The sequence below is a fragment of the Anneissia japonica genome, unplaced genomic scaffold (genome assembly GCF_011630105.1).
Source record: "Anneissia japonica isolate Jap-2015-1 unplaced genomic scaffold, ASM1163010v1 scaffold750_len1593409_cov174, whole genome shotgun sequence".
NCBI lineage: Eukaryota > Metazoa > Echinodermata > Crinoidea > Comatulida > Comatulidae > Anneissia > Anneissia japonica.
The window spans coordinates 1,085,335-1,108,558 of NW_022756705.1; the positions used below are offsets into that span (position 1 = coordinate 1,085,335).

Below are 23,224 nucleotides of genomic sequence, written 5' to 3' on the forward strand. Positions count from 1 at the left end.
AAACAAGTCATAAAGATGATCCAGCCGTTCAATGACATTGACTAACGGGCAGAGTTAATTGATTACCAAAAATATTATGTACTTCGGCGTCTAGTCCATTTCGAGCGGAGAGCGCGAATGGTGGATCGGTTAATTCGAGCGAAAACATGTAGGCCTAGGGCTTAGCTTATTAGCGAATATTTTTAAGGTTTTAACAGGGAGGTATACGGTTTTACCTTCCTATAACTTACTATTTATATATAAGATAATATTGTGACCCAGTCATTATTCAATGCGTAGGGGAACTGATAGAAACTTTTCGCTAGTATTTTTAGTAACGTAGGCCTAGGCCTAGCCTAGTAGGCCTGACATGAGAGACTCTCTGGTTCCGGTTTCATATCATAGGCGGCCGCCTATAGGAGAACCTAAGTTGATCTGGGTCAATCAGTCTACTTACATAGGCCTAGGTCTTGGCCTGTCTTATTTCCTTCTGAATTAGCTTTATGAGAACAGATGACTCACTTAGGCCTACAGTTTAAACATGAACATGAAGAAGGCAACAAATACCGAAGAGAAGCAAAAAGCTCTGCTTGAGCTGAGAGCTGAGCGAATGAGACTATTGGAAAGAGCTAAACAAAATCTGCAAACATCTCTGTCGACTGGTGATCATGATTCAGATGTTCTTGTTGACACTAGACAACATAGCAGGTATGTAAATATATAAATAACATATTTCTGTTGCAATTCACTGTTACTGTAGTAAAAATTTGCCACAGTGTTACCATATCATTATCAAACTAGCTAAGCCAATCAGTGTCTTTGATTTAATTTATTCATTATTGACAAACTTTACAACAAAATATAACACATTGCACATACATTACTAGGCCTAATATAAAACTAACAGATATAAATCACAAAGAATATTAAAAACAGACAAATATAATCATAGTTTATGATATTAATTCTGGATAAAAAAAAAAAAAATATTTATTTGGCAGTGTGAACCTTTTCAAGATCAAATAGGCCTATAGACAGGAACATAACAGACAACTAATCTTTCTCAGTCAAAAAAAGAACTAGTATATTTATATGAAAAATTGAATTAGTATAACATGAATTAACATAAAGATATTAAAAAATTTGAGATATAACTCATTTGTTTGTTCAAGTGTTTTTTAGTGTTTTAATAAAAAATAATTTATCTCTATGTAGAAATATATATTTGTGTAGTACTATAGAATGCTGGCATCCATTGCATGAATAATTTTGTTTAATATCATTTATATTAATAAATTTATTTTTCAGTTATCAACAAGAAGATTCACCAGATCATCATTCAACATTCAAGTATAAAGGCAAGAGTGTGAGGAATGAAAAACATAAAGCAAGTCACAAGTTACCACATGACAGACCAACTGAACCTAGTGTTCGTAGACCTACAGAATTTCCCACAATGCAGCCTAGCAAACCTCAGAGGAAGATCAAGAGACCTTCTAAAAGAGACGGTAGCACCAAGACTCACCACTTTCAGCGTGCGCGGCCAGGGTACACATGGAATATGGGTGGAAGGCTGAAGGAAATCAGAATCAGGTGTGAAAAGCTAAAGGCTTTCAAAGTTGTGGAGTGGAGTTGAATAGCTTGGTGGTTTAGGTGCTTGCCTTCCAGCTCCAGGGTTTTGGGTTCAATTCCTGTCATGGTAACAGGATTTGTTCTGACTACTAGAAACAACTTATCTACACTCCCTAAGCCTCATGAGACTTAGTTTATGTAGAGCATCTTTTATTATGTTTGTCTTGTGAAAGGATATGCCACTTAATGTGATTAAGTTCGCTGATTGGCATATCCTTGTCCTTCAATGAAAAACAAGAAAAAGTAAATAAAAATGTAAAATAATTTTATGGAAAGTAGGCTGTGCATTTTATATGTTCTTGACATGCCAAATATAATGAAGGCTATGTAGGTGTATACTGTAAATATTATGATAATGATGGTATGGTTATAGATGAAGATAATGGTGATGGTCATAATAATATTTATATTAACAATAATTTCAATTAATAATAATAATAATAATATGTCAGTCCTTTATAGCGCTTCATGCCTAAAGCCTCTAAGCGCTTCACACGATTAGCATCCTTTGGGTGAGACAAGCTCCCGTGATAGAATAAAGTTATAATAATAGTATTTATTATTCACAATCAAGTTAGTATACAATTCTGTTGATTTGTTGTTTCAGACATCTTGCCAGAAAGTTCTTATGGATTTGGATTCAGAATTCTTTCGGAAGGACTAGACCATCTATAGCCAGGTATGTAGTGGAACATTTAGGGAGTGCACAAAAATCATGCTCAAGTAGTTGAAAATCACCTTATTTTCAAGCACGTGCCCCTTCATTAATCATCAAGCATCCTCCCCCCCCCCCCCACAGGAGTAAGAGGAGAATTTGGTAGGACAGCAGTATGTTAGCAAATAAAGGGAGCATGACTGGAATACTCAAGAAAGTTGCAAAGTGTCATTGGCATTAATAATTGTGATAAATTATGAAAGCGACTTGTGTTTAGTTTATATATTCTGGTATATTTTATTAAATCATCATGGCATAGTAAAATGAATTGAGATGATTATTACAAAAGTAGAAACTAAGCAAGTATACAATTCAAAAAAATTACATTATTACTACATTATTGTAAATATTATTAATACAAAGAATAAAGAATACAAATATTATAAAACCTCAATTGCACTATGTACACACAAGCCTTTCTTCTACATTGCAGATTCAATTATTTTTTTGTGTATATTTTTTTCAGGAACCATTATAAAAAAGTACTATTTAGAAAAGTGATGACTGAATGGAAAGATTTGTGGTGGACTGGAAGGAAGGAATGGAAGTTAATGATACGGGCTGATTGTCATAACAGGTAAGGTTACAAGGAAAAGAATTTGAAAATACAGTAAAACATCCATTTTACAAACATCGATTTTACGAATAGTCAATTTTACGAATGGCCTTTGCCCATGATGAAGTCATCATCGACCAATTATTACCATAAAAAAAAGTCTGATTGCGCACGTTTTACATAGTGATAATGTAAATTTTTCTTAATAACATCAAGTTTGTTGTATTTGTTTATTAATAGTTAAATCTTTTCTTGCATTTCTGGTATAATAATCACTATATCAATGTAATAAACCTAACCAGAACAAAGAACTACCAACGCAAGTGTCGTCAAATTGAGTGCACATGTTTATGATGACGAACAGGAGTGTTGGAGTCAGCAACTTGGTTTTTATTGAAGGTAAATTCAGTTAGGCTCTAGCGCGGTAGACCGCGCTGCTGCACTGTCGGTTTGTGCTAGGCCTGGCCACTGTTAGCCTATCGGCGCTAAACGGAAGGGCATTGGAAAAGTATTGGAAATTAACATTAAATTATTATTTAAATATTTATTGATCACTGTATTTTATTTTAGGTACCGTTTATGGCGTCAGACTTGGGTAACATGGATGCAGTATGTAATTGTTCAGAGGGTTAAGAAGGCAAAGATGACTTTAGCGTATAAACATGGTGTGTTTTCCCACATTCATGTCAGCATTAGTAACTTCATTTATAGTGATAATTGTAACAATGATAAGTAATAATGAAATAATGTTATGTAATTGTCATTTTAACAAGTATGGTCCATTCAGTAAAACTGATAATTTTGGTTCCTTTATGCACTTGTATGTCCAATCAAACCATCACAAATATCAATTTATTTGATATTTTCTTTTACAGCTGACCAGAAAATACTGCGTAGAGCTTTTGCAGGTTGGCGTGAGCACCATGACGCCAAGCGTGCTAAAACATCAGTCTACAAAACCCTTGACAAAGCTGTCTCACAGAAACGTGTAAAGAGGGCGTGGGCACTGTGGATGGCCCAACTTGAGAGAGCACGATTTGTGCAGGATAGGGAGGCATATGCCTTACACTACTGGGCTCAAAGCCTTACTAATAAGGTTAGATAATTTGAATTTAAATGATGGACCTTCACATGTTTGTTATCAAAATGTAAATGTAAATATCTTGAAATTTATTTCTTTAGATGTTGCAAAAATGGAAGTTAAGGATGAGAGGAAGACAAGAGGATAAAGAAAGAGAAGCAGTTGCCATTCAGTTGCATAACCAGTTTCTTGTGGCCAGGTGCTTCTTTCAAGGCTTCCTACCTTACACTATGTACAGGATGGAGAAGAAAAAGAGAACAGGTATACAGTGTATATCATTGTCATTATCATTATCATCATTATTCAATTCATTATCATTGTCATCATCAAGGCTTCCTACCTTAACACTATGTACAGGATGGAGAAGAAAAAGGAACAGGTATACAATGTATATCATTGTCATTATCATTATCATCATTATTCAATTCATTATCATTGTCATCATCATTATTCATATCATTATTCATTAGTCGAGAATTTTTTTTATACCTTGTTTTTGTGAAATTTAAATTTGTATAATTAGGAAGAAATATGCAGTACATTTTATTTTTGGAGATTTCAAGGCAGCAGTAGGCAGGCATTTCCATTTTTTGTGGCAGCGTGTGCGCTAATTTGCAAAAAATGTTATTTTTATTCCAAAATCATTATTATTGGCGAGCGTCAGGTTTTGCTGAAGCAAAAAAAGTCTTATTATTGTTATATTTTTTATAATATAAGTTATTTTTTTCTAATAGCAACTGGTGTAACTTTCTATATGGAACGTTTGACGGCAAAGCATTTTCATCACTGGCATACCAGATGGTACACTAAGAAGATCATGGCTGAGAAGAGCCATCAGATACAGGTCATGGGTAAAAGTGCAATGCTCAGGAGAATACTGACACATTGGAAATTCTGTATCCTTTTCTGAAAATATAATGAATTAAATGATTTTTTGAAGAATTACATTTATTGAAAAATTGTAACTTTAAGAATGATAAATGCTCTAATCAAATATATATTTGTTAATTAGACAAGGAAGGGTAGTGTTGCTTGATAATCAAGATGCTGACCCAATAATTCCAGGCTCCTGGCAAAAGTTCCTTGCCCAAGTCTTTTACATTCCTTTACTCTTTGCTATAAATCAGACATATCAGTGAAGCAAGAGAAAGCAGCAAAAAGACAGTTAGCCAATGGGCATTACCAAGCCAGGTTATTAGTAAGTGGACCACTGACCACTCTTAATTAAATGTAATTTTTTCAGTTGTGGTGACCTTGGGTTTTGCTCTTTTAATAATTATTGTAATACTGTATTGTTTTTATTTTAGTAAATTAAAAAATAATAAGTTCAAGTGTTGTTTATAAATATAAGCTTTCTACACATTGTGTATTCTGGTATATGCTGTTCATTACAATCATTTGGTATGCAGCGTCTATGTCTCAAATATCCAAACATGAACACATAATTTTGAATCTTTTAAAATTTCAGCGAGTTGGTTTGTCATCACTCCAACATGCAGTGAAAGATCGTAAACAGAAAAATCATCGGGAAGTGATCGCTAAGGACTTTAGGATAACAATTGTAAGTATCAGAAATCTGAGACATATTCTATCACCTAGCTACACTGTTCAACTTTATGTAGCTTTTAGCATATTGTTTTATATTTGTTGTATTTTGCAGCTTACCAAAAAAGCCTGGAATCGATGGATGGAGCGATGTGATGAAAATGATGAACTGAAGCTTATCACTCAGTCACGGAAAGCATGGCATCATTATAGGTAAGAAGATATTGTAAGATTACCTTCTACAAGGATTTTTGAAATGAGTGAATGAATGAATCAATAAATTAATAAATGATTATATAAATGATCAATGTAATGAATGGAGGAATGAATGAATGGTGAAATCAAAGAGAAATGAATGAGTTATTGATTGATTAGTTGATTGATAAAACCTTCTATTTTTGCTACATAGGATAAAAACTTTAGGAAGGTCTGTGGCTATTCTGCAGCGATACACTGCTTGGAGAAAACACCGCAAGGTAAAAACATAATTGGGAGTGGATTGCCCATAGTGTCCTCTACAATTCATCATCTCAATAAGCCAATTCGTGGTTCAAACTGTGCATGCCCATATCCATGGTCAGTCGATGACAATCGACATAAGCCTATGTTGTGTGTATACTTGTTAATGTCAATTGACCTAGGACGGTTTGAACTTGGAATTGACCTATTCACAATAAGCCTTTTTGTAGATTCAACTGGCCATTACTATGTCAAAGGTCAAGGAAAATATACAGTCTAGCCTGCTCAATTTTTATTCTTGCCAGGATGCTTGCTTGCAGCATGACCATTATGCACATTCATTCCATAAATGATCTGGGTGATAAGTACCATATTTTAAATTGTCTTTACAGAGTCAGTACATAACTGCTGATGCATTCTTTGCTTATAAAGTTCTCCCAAAATGTCTTCGGCATATGCATCAATTTGCTAAACTGATGCAAGAAAAACGGGAACGAGTGACGGCTTCACAAGACTTTCGAAGGTAAGTCAGGCGGAATTCTTTACTATTGTAGTTCAAAGTTAATTTTTGTTGTTGGCTGTGTGATACACACAACTACTGCTTGTGAGTCTGACACTTAAATTGTTAATATCCTCTCATCTTTTTGTTTAGGGAATGTCTTCTTGGAAGTACTTTTTATCGGTGGATGTTTACGTATCGAGCAAGTCAAGATTACAGGATGATGGAACGAATGGTAATCTACCTCATTCTACACAACCAAATTTTAGATCAATGCCATATTTATTGAGGAAGATGCATGCAACTAAGCTGGTAATTTTTTCACCCTTGATCTATAACCAAGAGTCTTTTCACATCTGATACCTATTTTTTTAAATATAAATTTTAGGCTATTCTCCATCGTGATGAGAAACTCATCCGTAGAAGCCTCAGAGTCTGGTGCAAAGGCACACAGGAGAAAATAAAAGAGACAAAGAAAATGCAGACTGCTTTACAACATTATTATTGTAATCTTCTAGTGAAGATGATGAAGGCCTGGAAGTTATTTACAAAATCTGAATTAAGAAGGTGAGAAACTAGCAACTAGCAGGTGGGCCGTGTCTAACTTTTGAAGATCATTAAATATCAAAAAATCTTGATTTTTAGTGATACCTTACCATTCAGATATCGGAATAGATTATTAATTTATGAGTACTCTTTGTATTTTTTAAGATTTTACAGAATTCATTTACCAACGGTTTCTTTTCATCTTTGTCTAGTCATGAATATCAAAAAATCTCGATTTTTAGTGATACCTCACCATTCAGATATCGGAATTGATTATTAATTTATGGGTACTCTTTGTATTTTTAAAGATTTTACAGAATTCATTTACCAAGGGTTTCTTTTCATCATTGTCTAGTCATGAACAAGGCCTAGTAGCATGTAAACACAATAATCAGCAAACTCTCAAGAAAGCTTGGACAGCATGGGGAATGTATGTTGCTAAGCAGCAGGTGAAAGGTCACAAAATGGCTATGGCTGAAGTTTTCTATCAACAGTGTCTCCTGAGGAAAGTTGTAGACGCATGGAAGGTTTGTAATTGTCTATTGTATCCCTGTTACCCATAACTGAAAGTATGTAAATTTCTTTGTCTTTTATGGCTAATCATGATTCTAACAAACATTTTTTTTTTTTATATAGAAATTTTTATACACATGATTAAAAACATTTGTGCAAGTTGTTGATTTAGTTGTTTTGTTTTCCATAGACCTATAATAATGAAGTGATTGCTATCCATATGGAAGCAAGCAAGAAAAAGTCAAAAGTTGAGAAGAGACGTCTTGGGGAACTCTTCCACCAATGGCATCATACTACCCAAGAGCTGATAGAAGATCGACTGAAGTTACAGAAAGCTGAAAAATACCATGCAGTAAAATTGAAGTCTACTGTGAGTATGAATCAGTCAATAAATAAATGAATAAATCAATCAAACAATTGATATGTTACATAAGATGATAATGTCTCGATATTTAGGAGTAAAGATAAATCCTCCTGTGTTTGCTTAGCTTATAAAGTATCATATTTATGCTGTAATGCAATTCCCTAGTTTTAGGATGATATTGTGATAAACAACAGTGCCAATGATCTATTTAGGTCTACTGAAAAGATCACCCATGTTAAATTTGGGGGCTTTTTTTTTAAATAAAACTAAATAATTACTCTATGGCATGATTATCAAATACAGAAATAGCACTACACATGTATCACAGCGTTTCTTGATGTGATTTTCTATAGGTTTTTAATAGATGGAACTACTACGCAATTATCCATATTGGATGTAGAGATGAGGAAGAGCGCCGAATTCAACATCTGCAGTGTAAGCTACGAACAGGTACATGGACATCCAATATTTGTTTAATTATAAATTTATATAGCAGCATTCTGCCATTGGATACAAGGTGCTTGGAAAAGGTTTATGATAAGAAAGAAGGATTATGTTTTTTTTGGGAACAAGAGTGCTTTTATGGGTTTTTTAAATTCTGCTGTTTACAATCCTGCATCTGTGTCAAATTCCTTGTAACATTGCACACCTGGACATCAAATCCCTACTGACAAGCAAGTACAACATGCAACCTCAGGCCTGTATTCAGAGATGCAGTGCAGTGTAATGTGCATTAGACCAATACATTCATTCTCACAGTATCTTACTATGGCCCCATTCTCTTGGGTGGAGAGAGACGCGTAAAGGAAGTTGAAGTGCCTTGCCTATGAACACAAAGTATAATATGGTATTATCTTTGCAGGAAAACTTAAGCGTGTGTTTAAAGCCTGGGTTTCCTTCACTGCCATCAAACAGACCAAATGCTATTTAAACAGCAAAGCCAGATTTCATTATCAAAGCAAGATGAAGCGAAAGGTGATGGAGCAATGGAAGGAATTCAACAGCATTCAGTTAAGGAAGGCTGTAAGAAAGCATACCATTGTATTTATATTTCATTCTATGTTTTTTTTATGAATATACTCATAAATGCTAAGTTTCCCTTCACTAATTTATTTGAATTATTAAAATCAGTATGCCATATGGTATTAGAACCCTACAACATTAACATCCCTTGAGAATACAAGAGCTGTCCATCTCTGGGCATTGTACATCCATGCTAACCACCATGTATAGCATCCTTATTCACTCATGTGCTGTTCTTCTAGTTGTTGCATCGTCAAAGTATCTGGCTTCACAACACAAGACTACTTTCGTTTGGATTTAAAAGATGGTGGAAACAGGTAATACTATAGTAGTAGTAGCGTAGTAGGAGATTGGTACTAATAAACTGCTTGCTTTTGACCATTTTGCTTTGTGTTAACTAGTGAATGATGTTATTTCCTGAAGTGATTTTTTCATTCAAGTTGAATAAAATTTATTCTATCTATACAGTATAGAATCATCTTTCTTCTTTCTTTTGGATAAAAATGATGCAGAAAGGCGATGGCAGTACAGTAGTAATAATTCTTTGAACTGACTAATGCTAAGTTTTGACCACACTGCATTTCAGAAAAACAGTGTATAATATCAAGTGTCCTGTATTCAACTTTGTATCCTATTTAGTACCATCTGTCTGTAGGAGAACAAGCAAAATCCAACACAGCACTCTGGCAATGGAGCCTAGTTCTTCAGCGCAAGGTACTCCTGGCATGGGTTACATACACTGCTGACAAGAAACGGAAGCAAGCTCGTCTTGTAGAGGCCATGGCATCAAGACGTAAAAGGTTACTGAAGGAAGGGGCATCAAAGTGGTTGAGAGTTGCGTCGTATCTTGCCAGTGAAAGAGAAAGATTTGCAGCCAGACAACAAGTTGAAGTTTGTTTACATTTATTTTTGGACATTAGGAACATTTTTACAGAAATATAAAACAATATTGTTATATGATTAAAGTTGTTAGATTAGAAAAACATTAAAGGAAAGAAAAGAAAAAAAGGTTTTGGCATGATCACTTAAAGAGTTGTTACTCCAGGTGTCGAACAGTAGTGGCACCAGGATTTAACATAATGTGAGCAGTGTGAATTTTATTGAAGAGATTTTCATTTGGATTTGCATTTTGTATTTTTCACCAGAATGCATTTACATCATACCAGCTTGTTCACCGCTGTGCAATGAAATGGAGGCAGAAGACCCTTGCAAAAAGAGTTCTTCCTCATGGGCCCTCTATGAAACCTCAAGCAAAGCAGAGCAACAAAATGCTGCTGCCAAATCCAAAGCAGTCATCTACTGAGCCGCAGGTTTCTGTGAAGCCAAAGCCAGCCCAGGATGAAGGCTTAGCATCCATAGACAGGTATTGTTAAGATTAATTTTTTATAGAATACAGGGCTTCATTCCTAAATATCACCACACGTACTACTGAAAGTCTGAACTCATTTTCCTGTCAATCCCAAAGACGTCCTTCCAGTGATGTTTTTATGCTATCAGTCTGCGACCAATATCCCTTTCATCTCATCCACTGTTTGCAGTATTAACCAAAAATTAGATGACCTCCACATTCAAATCATAATAAACAGTTTTATTATTTCTCTTTAAGGTTATTATCAGGTTTGTCAAGCAAACAGAGGAATCGCCCTCAACCCCGAAGACCAGCCTTTCTAATGGAATCTCTACAGAAGGAAGGACTCTGGCAAAACACTAGAACACAAGGACCAAAGTAAGATTCTGTTTGGGGGGATGGGGGTGGTGTTTGGCTAGGAGTTCTTGTTGATCATTAACAGTTGAATGTCCTCAATTTGCTTCCCTGCAATTCACACCTACTGCATGTAATTGAAAGGTTTTTATTATCTGATATGACATACAGCAAAATCCTGCTTTTTTCATTGTTTCTTTGCAGTACAGTATTAGGATATTTCATGGTTATATTTCTTTTTGTTCATGTAAAGTGCATATAGTAGTGGCAATATTCTTTTTTTGTATTATGCTCTATATAAGACTTACATTATCATTATTATAGCAATCATATTAGTAATGATTATATAAACTTTTCTGTTTTTCTGTTTTTGTTTTTTGTTTTCTCCTTGCATTAGTGAGTTGATGCAAGAAATCCAGCATGTAGGAGATTCAGTGGAACAGCCTCTTTCTACAGTTGGCCTAAATGTGTTGCCATTTGTGGAATATATACAAGATACAGATCTTAAACTCAAATCTGTTCAAAAAGAATTGCCTAATACAGATGTTGCCCATAAAAGAGATAGAGGTGTTCGCAAAGCCAAGACATCTGAGAGTTTGCCAACACCAGAACTTGTGAAAACACCAAGAAGAGTAATCAAAGAGAGACCACTGCCTAAGAGAGATACTAGTAATACTCTACCAACTGTACCAACCTCAACAGCAAATAAACCCTTGCTTTTACCACCATCAGCATTTATGAAGCCTCCTACTCATAAGACAAATGATCATCGGGCTGGTACCGGTGAGAGAACTCTTTCAGCAAAACAGATAAAACCATTAGTGTTGTCACTTTCAGATGATTCAGGACCAGCTGGTAAAGATGACGAACCAGCTGGTTTGCCTGCACTACATCATCGACCAGTTACACCCCCACTACGAACATCATTTGAAGTAACTAGTCCATCTTGGGCATCAAGCTTACATGAAGAAGGTTCGCCAGATATGACCAAAAAACTTCCTCAGCCAAAATCTGGAGTGGTTCTTTTGCCACCAAATGCGTTCAAATCTGGGAAGAGTATTATGCAGGGTGAAGCTCTAGCAAAGGGCATGACCTTGCAGCAGGAATTGAAGAACATTAGAGATCGGCTTAAAACATTCCAACAACTAAAAATAAGAATGAGGTTAGTCTTCTGAACATTTCAAATTGATCTGCATTTAAACAGTAAAGGTGCTCGATTTTTGGTGTTGATTAATTTGGTCTGGGTAAAGGAAGACCTGCAAAATCCACACTGCCTCTTCCAGTGGTGAACTGGGCAGTACACGAGTGAGAATCCCTTGATAATCTATTTCCTGATAAATGTAGTTTGTTTTCACATTGGCCATTTACTGCTTAAGTTTACTGTTTAAAATATTAACAAATTATTGAAGAATTTTAAATCAAAATTTGTTTTATTTTAAATGCTTCTAGAATTAGAAATAAGAAATAAGTTGATTCTCAGTAATGGTTTGCCTTAATTCAGCACTTTCTTAAATTTGAGAGTTTTGCTTTTGTTCTTGTTTATCATTCTGATATTGTTTTGATATTTTAAAGCTTGTTAAGAGAACAAAACAAACAGCTGACAGAATACCTTGAAGATCAACCTAAAGATTCGCCAGGTTGCGATGATGACCTCCAAATTCAAGATGTCATCGATGAAATAGAACAGGTAACGTCTGGAAGACATTCCATTGTTTAATTTTATATTGTACTTTTATAGAGTACAACAGTCGTGTCTCACAACACCAGGTTCACCATTCAACACCGTTCATTACGCCTGAATGACTTCATAATCTCAATGGTTCAGAATAGACTTTCTGGCATAGGCATTTTAAAACCTAATAATTTACCATCAAAATGTACTAAAAACAAAAGCTTGCATTATATTTGTTATCGAACACATTAAATCATCAATAAATATACACAAAGAAAAATTAAGATACATCATCTTAATAATTATGTTAGAATTTGGGATCAATGGTTTGTAAGTGGAGAAAATGTTGTCCAATTGAACGCATTTTGTGTCGCCAATAACAACGGAGTAGTATCACATGGTATTGTGACGTAACACTGTAGTACTCTATATATAATATATATAATCTCCAATTAAGAGTCTCCATATGTCTATGCTAACCACCACATGTGCATCCTTATCCTTTTAAATGATATTTATATTTTAAGTTGATATGTTACCTTGTAGATCAAAGTAGAAATTAATGAACTTGAGGTCCAAATACATGAAGACCAACCAAGTATGATGAAGCTGGCAACAAGAGCCCAGGACCTGATAAAACAGCTAGAATGATGCTACGAAAGTCACTATAGCCCAGGACCTGATAAAACAGCTCAAATGATGCTATAAAACTAGCCACTACAGCCCAAAACTTTTTATAAAACAGCTAAAATGATGGTAACAAGCTAGATCAAAAGAGTCCATGATGTAATAAAACTGCTGGAATAATAGAACAACAAAAATATAACAAATATAAACATACAGTACTTGCTAAAACACGTATGTAAGATATATTTAGACATACCATTGTCATACAGATTTCAATGAAAATGCAAAAACTGTGTGGTGTCCCTGTGCATTTTTGTATACATACAGTATTTGTGACATAGTTTTATGGACTTATTAAAACAATGATAGAAATCCAAGTTGTCGGTTATTTCATTTGAAACCAGAGTTAATATAAGCAATAAATTAGCCCAATGAAATTGTTTATCATCTTGATAGCTTCTGATGAAAATGAATTAGTGTGATGAAATTGTTTATCATTTTGATACCTTCCGACGAAAACTGACCCTACCGGCGTCACCATGGCGTCCCCACTGATCGATCCAACGTTACATTGCTATGTGGGTGATTTATAGATTATTGAGAATGTTGGGCCTAATATCACAGAAAATAGATAAAATGACAGTTGAATGACAAATGAAGACAATAATTCGTAAGTTATTTAGTAAAACTTTATTCGGAAAATCGCCTTCCAATCCCAGGGATTATTATCATCATCTTCACCATCAACATCATCATCGACAATTTTTCATAATTTACGGACATTTTACTACAAAAATCCTTAAGTTGACACTATCAGCCAATTTAACCTGGGTCTTTTTTATGCAGTTCATTTTAACAACTTGCAGGCATCTAATTTACTTATGAAATTACATTCTGGTCGAAAAGTGAGTGGGACCAAAACCCCCTTAAAAATATTTGGGGGCGTGTCTCCCGTCTCCCTATGATCTGCGCCCATACTGGTAACCGGTGCAGCCACTACCCGGCCCCCTCAAGGGGCGGACACAACACCATGGTTGAACAAAATGGCTCCTCTGCCGGAATATAGCACATGCATACTTTACACAAATGAATGTCCCTCACTTTCAAAGGGTGATAAATTTAGAGTGCAAGTAATTAGGACCGGCTTGACCATTAGTACCTTTGTGACGCATGACAGCCTACATCTGATTCCATCAGAGTCGTTTTTTTTTTATAGTGATTCTTATCCTATAATCATCACCGCCATCATTATCATCATCGTCATCATCATTATTATTATTATCATCACCACCCTCATCGTCATAAATGAATGGCACATTAGGAAAAGAATAATTATTTGTTTTTTTATACAGCCTCAGGTGGCGTTTTACATACAATATAAATATTACCCAATGGACTACGAAGGAGACTTTACAATTAATAACAAATGTGAGTACAGTTAGTTAAATAGGAATTTGTCATCATTCTATGGTTATTATTTTGACCACTACTTTGTTAGGCAGCCACATTAAAGGCATTGAAAATTTCCTCGACAGAAGCATGTACTGACATGCTGCATTCTATTCAACAATATACATTCCAAGTGACTAGCTAAAACCACCAAAGACTTCAAACTGGCTAACGTTATTTACAGCAATTACAGATTGGGGCTTGTTAACTTCCGTTCGTTGTTTAAATTGTAGATTCGTATCTGTTTTTCATTGACAATATATGCAATTTATTACCAAGGACTTATAATTATCTGGTACACAACTTTTATTCATGAATAATCGAAATTTGTTATACCCGACAATAATATTTTCTATATTATTTTTAAAGGACTGCGACAGTGATCGGGTAGGCCCAAATGATGACAATGATTTTTATTGATATTGATTTGATATCTTCATAGATATGTACTTCAATGATGTCGATATCAAATAAAGCTACTACTGCAGTGACGGATCCAGAAATTTGAAATAGAGGGGATCCAGGGGGTACTTTCACATATGGATTTATGATTATGTCACCTCAATGGTCCATGCACTAGATGGCCGGAAACGACTTAAATATGAATAACATTTTCCGGTATCTATTTAAGAGCCCCTCCAAAAGAAAGTCGAAACGTGAAATACATTTACATTTTCAATACATTTGCAATACATTTTAAAAACCAAACATGAGCCGTACATGGCTGAGCGTCTCTCTCTATGTGGCCATGTGTGCACGGATATTTATTCATTCATTCATTCATTTATTCATTCATTTATTCATTCATACATTCATTCATTCATTTATTTATTTATTTATTTATTTATTTATTTACTTATTATTTATTTATTTATTTATTACCAGTTCGACATATAGATGGATAATATGTAATGGATGAAATTACTTGGCGCGTGCAGATCAAGACATGGGCAAGGCCTAACACCAAAAGTGGTCCACTGATCATAGATAAAATGTAATTCATACATGAAAGTTAAAAAATACAAAAAAGCCTGAATTTGAAAACAATGTTAGCAAGAGGGCTCCCAGTTTTCAGTAAAAGATAAGGCAACAGACCATTTATCAGAAAATGGCTCTAGGAGGAAGAGTTTTTTACAATTTAGCTGCCTTAATGAAAACAGATTATTTAAAATAATGTAGTCCTAACAGTCCTTGATTAGAGGGATCAATGGGATTTGAAAAAAAGGATATGCCACACTTGTAGGGCAATTAGAGGAGAAATATTTAGCAAAAAGTACAACACGGCTAACATATCTTCTGACCTCCAAAGGGAATAAATTAAATAACCTCAGCCTGTCCTTATATAGGCTACTCCTCATAAGTTGGTATGCTGGGGCCCTAGTTATCAAGCTAGAAATCGGCTTAAAATTGTCTTAAGTCCATTTTTTTTTTTTATTTTTTTTTTTTTTTTTTTGCTTAGGTCAAATTTATCAATATTGCTTAGCTCATGCTTAAAATTAAAAAGTCGGCTGTACACATGCGCCATCTTAACTAAATCCCTGTTCTACACCATTAATTTGTCTAGCCAAACAAATATATTTTGATAGCCAATCCAATTGTGCTCAGAAATCACATGGGCGATCCTGTACCGTAAGATTCTCCCCATGAACCTTACCCCAGGGATTTTATTCCGGGACCCTGAACAATGTTTTGGCATCCCCTTGTTTTAGGACCCAATCAGAATTGTTGGACTCCCTATCGAGATTTTTCTCATTTTTCCTGATTTTACGAACATTTTACTACAAAATCCTTAAATGGACACTACCAGTCAATTTAAGAGTCTATGTATAAATAAGAATATAGCAGTGGTATAATTTAACTGTCTGTTAATTGACAGAAAAATTATTTTGTCATTCATATATTTTAATTGTAAGTTTGTAACTTACTTAAATATAATTATTCAGTTATGGAATTAAATTGTTTATATTTCAGCTCAAGCTACGGAAGCACCTAAGTGCCATTCGACTTGACGACTTGTCAAGATAATTATGTTGTCAAGTCGACATAATATACTTATCATGTCGACATGGCGAGATAGATTATCTTGACAAGTCGACATACTAAAAATGTTTTGTTGTCATGACGAGATAGGTTATCTTGACAAGTCGATATAATACAAATTGTATCTTGTCATGACAACATACAATATGTATTATGTCGACTTGTCAGTATAATCTATCGTGCCATGACAACATACAATTTTTACTATGACGACTTGTCAAGATAATCTATCTCGCCATGTCGACATGATATGTATATTATGTCGACTTGACAACATAAATTATCTTGACAAGTCGTCAAGTCGAATGGCACTTAGGTGCTTCCGTACAAGACAGACAATGTATACTGTATTTAAATTGGACCTCATTGGATATGGGTGGACTCCGGCCTAATGGGAGTTCCTGATGCTCATTACGGTAATTTTTACTTTCCTTGATCTCAATCCATTTGTTATCTTGCTTATGCATGTTGAGCATCGAATATATTCAGTCAATCAATCAAAAAATATTATATCATGAAAAATGTTTGTATGAAGATTATAGATATAGTATTATGTTTATTGTTTGAATATACTGTATTTTTGAATCTATATATTCATTTCTATCGAATAGTACACTTTTTATAAATTTAATTTACCCATGACAATCGGAATGCTATTATAATTTGTTTTCGCTATTGAGATCTACTATTCCTACCCAATCCAATGTATTTAATAATCCTTACATCCTTCCGTGGTATGATGATACTATAAATAATTAATATTTGATATGATAATGCTGATATGATAAGAATTATGAAGTACTATTATGTTGTATCTGCAGCATTTTCATTGCGATAACTGAATACAATAATATTCAGGTTAGGGTGCTCCCCTGGGGCAGGGGTGCCAACCGGCCTGCCCCACCCCCAGCCTAAATCTTTTAAATTGGTAAAAAATTGGAGATAAAAAGAAAGTTACATTCAAATTTAAAATCTGAGAGTGCCATTTCTGGCCATCTAGAGGTGCCAATCGAAAGGTTTTTACCTCAGCTCCAACCATGGTGGGGCTGACGTAGTGGGAACCCCTCATCTGGCAAAGTACCTCCCCGTGGGGCCACTGTATTTGAAACCTATTGGTTCTGCCTCTGTTTTTATTTGTATATTATGTTTTGATGATAGGCCTACTCCGTTATAATTTTTTTTCTGTTTCCTAATATTTTCTCAATATTTTTCTATTCCAGTGATGTAGACAACGAAGCCACAACTATCAGGAAAGAACGTCCAGACTCACTCGTAAAAGGGCAACAGAACTTACCAATTATTCATAGATAGCCTAAAATCGTCGCTCATCAAGCTTCTTGCAACAATTCTGGATATTAAATTAATTACAATATAGTGTAAATGTTATTTTTCAAATGTTTTCCCCTGCAATCTCAAAAATAATGTTCACCATTATGTAGTAATTCTTGTAGGCTTTATATTTATTAATATTGTATTATTACTGTTAATGTTTATCTTATTAATAGAGAAAGTAACCCGTTTGTTGTAAAGAATATAGACATGTAAGATAATAAGATATAACATTTTGAGGATTAAAATCAGATTTATTGATTTTTGCCGGATGTACATAATGTAGGCCTACAGTATATAAATAAACAATGTATGTATCACAACTTAATTTCAATGCTTGAAAATCAATATCAAATGGAATTGTGCATTTCTTTCTTATTTAATGTCTATGTTTACTTAATGAATTCAATAGCTAAAATATCCTTATTATAATAAGCTTATAAGCTTAAACCGAAAGTGAAGAATTGCTTCATCAATGTGTGCTACTTTACCAATTAAACTAGAAATTCCTTCGAGGACCCGCTCAACAAAAACATATAACCGGAAATGACGTGGTTGCTAAGCAACAAGCTCATGCATATTCATTAATATTCAGTGCCCCCTGTTCTAATTAGACTGACAATAAAATCATTTTGGTCGTTTTTGTTTTTTTTTGTAATAAGCTTATAAGCTTAAACTAAAAGTGAAGAATTGCTTCATCAATATGTGCAACTTTATCTATTAAACTAGCAATACTTTGGAGGAGGCCCTCAACAAAAACATAAAACCGGAAAATGATTTTGTTTGCATTGTTCATGCATAATAATGAATATTCAGTGGCACCTGTTCTAATTAGATAACAATAAATTTTTTTGGTCGATTTTGTCAAAACTGAGCTAAAAGTTTTTATTGTCAGGTGTTACTGAATATGCTTTAGCTGTAGCCTAGCAACCGACGTCATTTCCTGTTTTCAGTGCCCCCTGTTCTAATTAGACTGACAATAAAATCATTTTGGTCGTTTTTGTTTTTTTTTGTAATAAGCTTATAAGCTTAAACCAAAAGTGAAGAATTGCTTCATCAATATGTGCAACTTTATCTATTAAACTAGCAATACTTTGGAGGAGGCCCTCAACAAAAACATAAAACCGGAAAATGATTTTTTTTTGCATTGTTCATGCATAATAATGAATATTCAGTGGCACCTGTTCTAATTAGAAGATAACAATAAATTTTTTTGGTCGATTTTGTCAAAACTGAGCTAAAAGTTTTTATTGTCAGGTGTTACTGAATATGCTTTAGCTGTAGCCTAGCAACCGACGTCATTTCCTGTTTTGTAAAATTCGACAGCACCTTGCTCTCTGAAAAGTTTCATAATTTGTTGGCGTCATGTGCATATATTTGGAAAAAGTGTTTATAAGATATAATAGCCTGTAATAGTGCTATATTCGAATCGAAGTGATTATAATATATTTAATTCGATTATATACTGATTAATAATCATGAAATATATAATATTATTAATGCAGTCACGCAGGGACATAGCCAGGATTTTGAAAGGTGGGGGGAGGGCAGCCGTTATTCGAGGTACATAGGATCCCGTGGGGGAGGGGTTCCAGGGGAGGCCCCTGAAAAGTAACGCACTTTGAAATGATAAAATGAAAATTGCAATAAATGCACCATAAATAATATTAGTACTCTCTTAATGTGAAAGAATGAATTTTCATTTAGAGAGTAAGCCTAACAATAATTATATAAAACTCAACAGTAGGGGATCTAGGAATTTAATAGAGAGGTGGCCCAGGAAGGGACTTTCACAGATTGAGGAACCACCCACCTCAGCCCCACCATGGTTGGGGCTGAGGTAAGAACATTTATGATTAGGGCACCTCTAGATGGCGGAAATTACACTCTCAGACTTAAATTTGGATAGGAGATATATATATATATATTTTTCCATTAAAAAAAAATAGGGGGGAGGGGGCCTTCAATCTACCACTGCTCAAAACATTCTTTATCCAAATAGTCATAATCACGAAAAATGGACATGTAAAACCAGATCACATCCTAAAAAGAAACTTATGCACTCCCGCCTCATACGACATACTCTGTGTCAGGTGTCGACTGGATGGTGTTTAATGTCATACCCAGTAAGGGCGCAAACTGTTTTGAAATGTGGAGGTGGGGTGGGAGGATATTTCGTGAGTCGAAACCCACCTTAGACCTACCATGTTTGGGTCTGAGGTGCGAAAATTTGAGGAAATAGTACCTCTATCACCGTTATACAGTAAACAATGCCGTAGCCAGGATTTTCAAACAATGCGGAACAATATCATTGTGGACCCACTTTACGCGTAAATTCAAATAATGTGTACCCATTTTGTTAAAAATAGACCCATGTTTTATTAAAAATATAAAAACGGTCATTTAAACTTTAGTAATTAAATAATATTTACGTGAATACTTAATTCACTGACGCGCTACTAAACATTAATCAGTATGCCTATTCATTTTTTGTTTGTATAAGTAATGAAATGTTTGTGTATATAGTTCAGGTGCTCAAATTAGACATAATGTAGGCCCTACATTGAAATTCAAATTGTTTTGTCTTTATTAAAAATATTTTTGTAAAAAGTATTGTCAACAAACGCTCCTTGATGACAATACCAAAAAAAAGCTTAAAATGCTCAGATCCTAGGGCTCCGCCTCTGGACCCCGGGCCCTGCCCTACCGATCCCCCAACAAACTGGTGTACTCACACATTTCAAATCTTTGCGTTCTGGTGGCACATAGATTATTCAAAGTCTCGCTTTTCATTTGGTTTGAAGTTTAGATAGAAACGCCTCTAGACATTTCCAATTGTTTTATATTCATCATTTGCATATTTTAGTAGCCTTTATTTTTATATGAAATATAAAGTACTTTAAGATAATACTAAATGTTCATTAAAATCACTAAAAATTATTTTTAAAAATAAGGCAAAAAAATATATATATACAATAAATAGGCCATAATGTATTCTCGTTGATTGCTTCTGCAGGTAATAACACCAATACTATACGTACAATTGAACCAAATATATTCTAATCACATGCCAAATGTAATCACCTGACTCTCTCCCTGACGGGTTCCGGGGTCGACGAGGCTTCTTGTCGGTTATACGCCGGTAACCCTACGCTGAGTCTGGGCCCGGGTCTTGGCGAAGGCCCGAGCCTTGGCGAGGTTGAGTACTTAGCCTTGCGGCATCATATCTGTCTCTTATGCACATCTATAGCTAGCTTAGGGGTCGCACTGCTTCCTCCCTCCGTTCAGTTGGCTGGGGCCGAGCAAGTAACTCTATCGTGCATTTAAGTGACCAGCGTACGAAGAGCGAAAACTTGAATACTAAAGAACAGAAACACACTTTTACAAACATGGTATTCACTCGTAGTGGTCTCCAGAACGTAAACACCCGCTCTCTGGATGTTGAACATGCTAAAACTGAAAACTAAAACGGAGTTACTTTTTCAAAGCTGTTTTGTGGTGATGCTTCCAGTCCTTATGGTGCCACAGAACGCGACCGTATGTCCCTAAAGTGCAGAACACAAAACAGCCATAAAACAGCAGGGTAAAATAATCCTCCAATTTCGACAAAAACAGCTATTTACCCTAGTTGTTTTTTGGTCATTTCTCCATTCACAAGGTCCGTTAAGTGCCACAGAACACGTTAGTATGATCCTTAGGTGAAACATAACATAAAGAACAAAAAGTTGCTTTTGTAAGTTTAAAAGATCAAATAAAAACAACTTTTTCGTCGATTTTGGCACAGATCCGTGTCATATGGAAATATTTACTATATTAATTTTTTTTAAACAAAAATAGGGGCCTATGATCGTTTTTTCGTGAAAAAAATGACAATCGAACAATGTTCACGATTAAAAAAAGAAAAAAAATTTCCACGCGCCCCTGATAAAGGTGATGATGGTGGTGCAGATGATTATTATTAAGATGATGATGACTTCTGATTTTTAGTTAATTTTCTGTATGTGTTCACATTGTCAATTTAACAATTCATTTTACTTCAGCTTGTGTTCACATTGTCCCGATGTTTCTAAAAAAATATTATGCACTCCCGCCTCATCAGCAGTCACTAAGACATACTCTGGGTCAGGTGTCGACTCAATGGAGTTTAATGTCATACCCAGTAAGGGCGCAATCTGTTTTGATGTGGAGGTGTGGTGGGAGGATATTTCGTGAGTCGACACCCACTGAATATGCATGGGCTGTAGCCTAGCGACGTCATTTCCTGTTTGTAAAATTCGACAGTACCTTTCTCTGAAAAGTTTCGTAATTTGTTGGCGTCATGTGAATATATTTGGAAAGAGTGTTTATAAGATATAGTAGGCTGTAATAGTGCTATATTCGAATCGAAGTGATTATAATATATTTTATTCGCTTATATACTGATTAATAATCATGAAATATATAATATTATTATTAATGTAATTACGACAAAGGAAGTACACACAATGATGCATTATAAATTACAATACAGTTTACTTTTGTTTCTAACATACTCGGAAATTTTACACAAGAACTACATAAATGTAATATAAATTGAATATAAAGATTATAGTTTTATATAATATAAACCTGTATATATATAATACTTATGCTTAATTATATTTAGGTATGTAATATCGTTCGAGAATTACTTGTTCGTTGTATAAGAAATATAATTGGCAAATTTTATTCAATTCCGGCGATCCAGTAATATAAATCCTAATAAATATCCTCGAGCGATTATTTGTAGAATTAAGACCATATAAATCTGGCTATTGATAGCATCTTGTGTTCCGGCAATTTAATACACATCGTGTTCCGATGCACATCTGCACATCGACTTTGCACTTATTGATGAATCGGTATAGATTTTACCAGAGAAACTGAAAGAAAAGAGATTTAACTAGTGAGAAATACATTTGCATTACAGCTATTTTCATTTTGGCATCATTTTGGTGTTAAGTTAGGCCTAATTAATTATAAATTTCATTAGATTAAAAACACTTTTTGGAAACTTTATGACATCCATACTTTTATGAGGTATAGGAATACAAATTCAGAAAATAAAATTGATTGATTGATTGATTAAATACATTATGTAAAGTCCACATGTTAATAATGCGTTATTTTAAAATGAGTGGGTGAGTACGCTCCCCAACATCCCACCACAATTCGAAAAATGTCTAAATCTTAAGACAGTCGAAAATGTACTGAATACACATTCTTTTTTATTTTTTCGTAATAAAACTTAAAAGCGAATATTAAATCTTAACATTTTAACCAATACTCTATTGGACCCCTGTATCGTCCTATAATAACAAAGCTAGGATCCAACCTGCTTTTCCCTTTCACGGCATCTGGACTTTTAGGTATACCCTCCCTATATGATCATTACATCTTATGTTCCTATCTGAGATTATTATTTATCTATTATTTATATAGCATTTCGACATTTTCCCTACATCCTATCCTGAT

At 34.5% G+C, this 23,224-nt stretch overlaps 1 protein-coding gene across 2 annotated transcripts; it reads left to right on the forward strand.

Annotated features, from left to right (window-relative positions):
* Nucleotides 1–111: 111 nt before the first annotated feature.
* On the forward strand, nucleotides 112–18,063 carry LOC117124364 (protein SFI1 homolog). 2 transcript variants are annotated; one of them, XM_033270586.1, is made up of 28 exons: nucleotides 112–687; nucleotides 1,288–1,572; nucleotides 2,219–2,290; nucleotides 2,793–2,903; nucleotides 3,453–3,547; nucleotides 3,758–3,978; nucleotides 4,065–4,224; nucleotides 4,698–4,859; nucleotides 5,091–5,161; nucleotides 5,432–5,524; nucleotides 5,624–5,721; nucleotides 5,918–5,984; nucleotides 6,360–6,490; nucleotides 6,620–6,701; nucleotides 6,855–7,033; nucleotides 7,368–7,539; nucleotides 7,716–7,895; nucleotides 8,243–8,339; nucleotides 8,752–8,912; nucleotides 9,155–9,229; nucleotides 9,552–9,803; nucleotides 10,058–10,275; nucleotides 10,519–10,638; nucleotides 11,012–11,776; nucleotides 12,187–12,301; nucleotides 14,266–14,343; nucleotides 16,730–16,818; nucleotides 17,623–18,063. In XM_033270586.1, exons 1-27 carry the CDS (start codon nucleotides 521–523, stop codon nucleotides 16,805–16,807), a joined length of 4,305 nt encoding a protein of 1,434 aa, XP_033126477.1. In that variant the 5' UTR covers nucleotides 112–520; the 3' UTR covers nucleotides 16,808–16,818; nucleotides 17,623–18,063. The 2 variants fall into 2 exon arrangements, with proteins under 2 accessions (XP_033126477.1, XP_033126478.1); XM_033270587.1 differs by lacking the exons at nucleotides 14,266–14,343; nucleotides 16,730–16,818; nucleotides 17,623–18,063 and adding an exon at nucleotides 12,833–13,285.
* The last annotated feature ends 5,161 nt before the right edge of the window (nucleotides 18,064–23,224 follow it).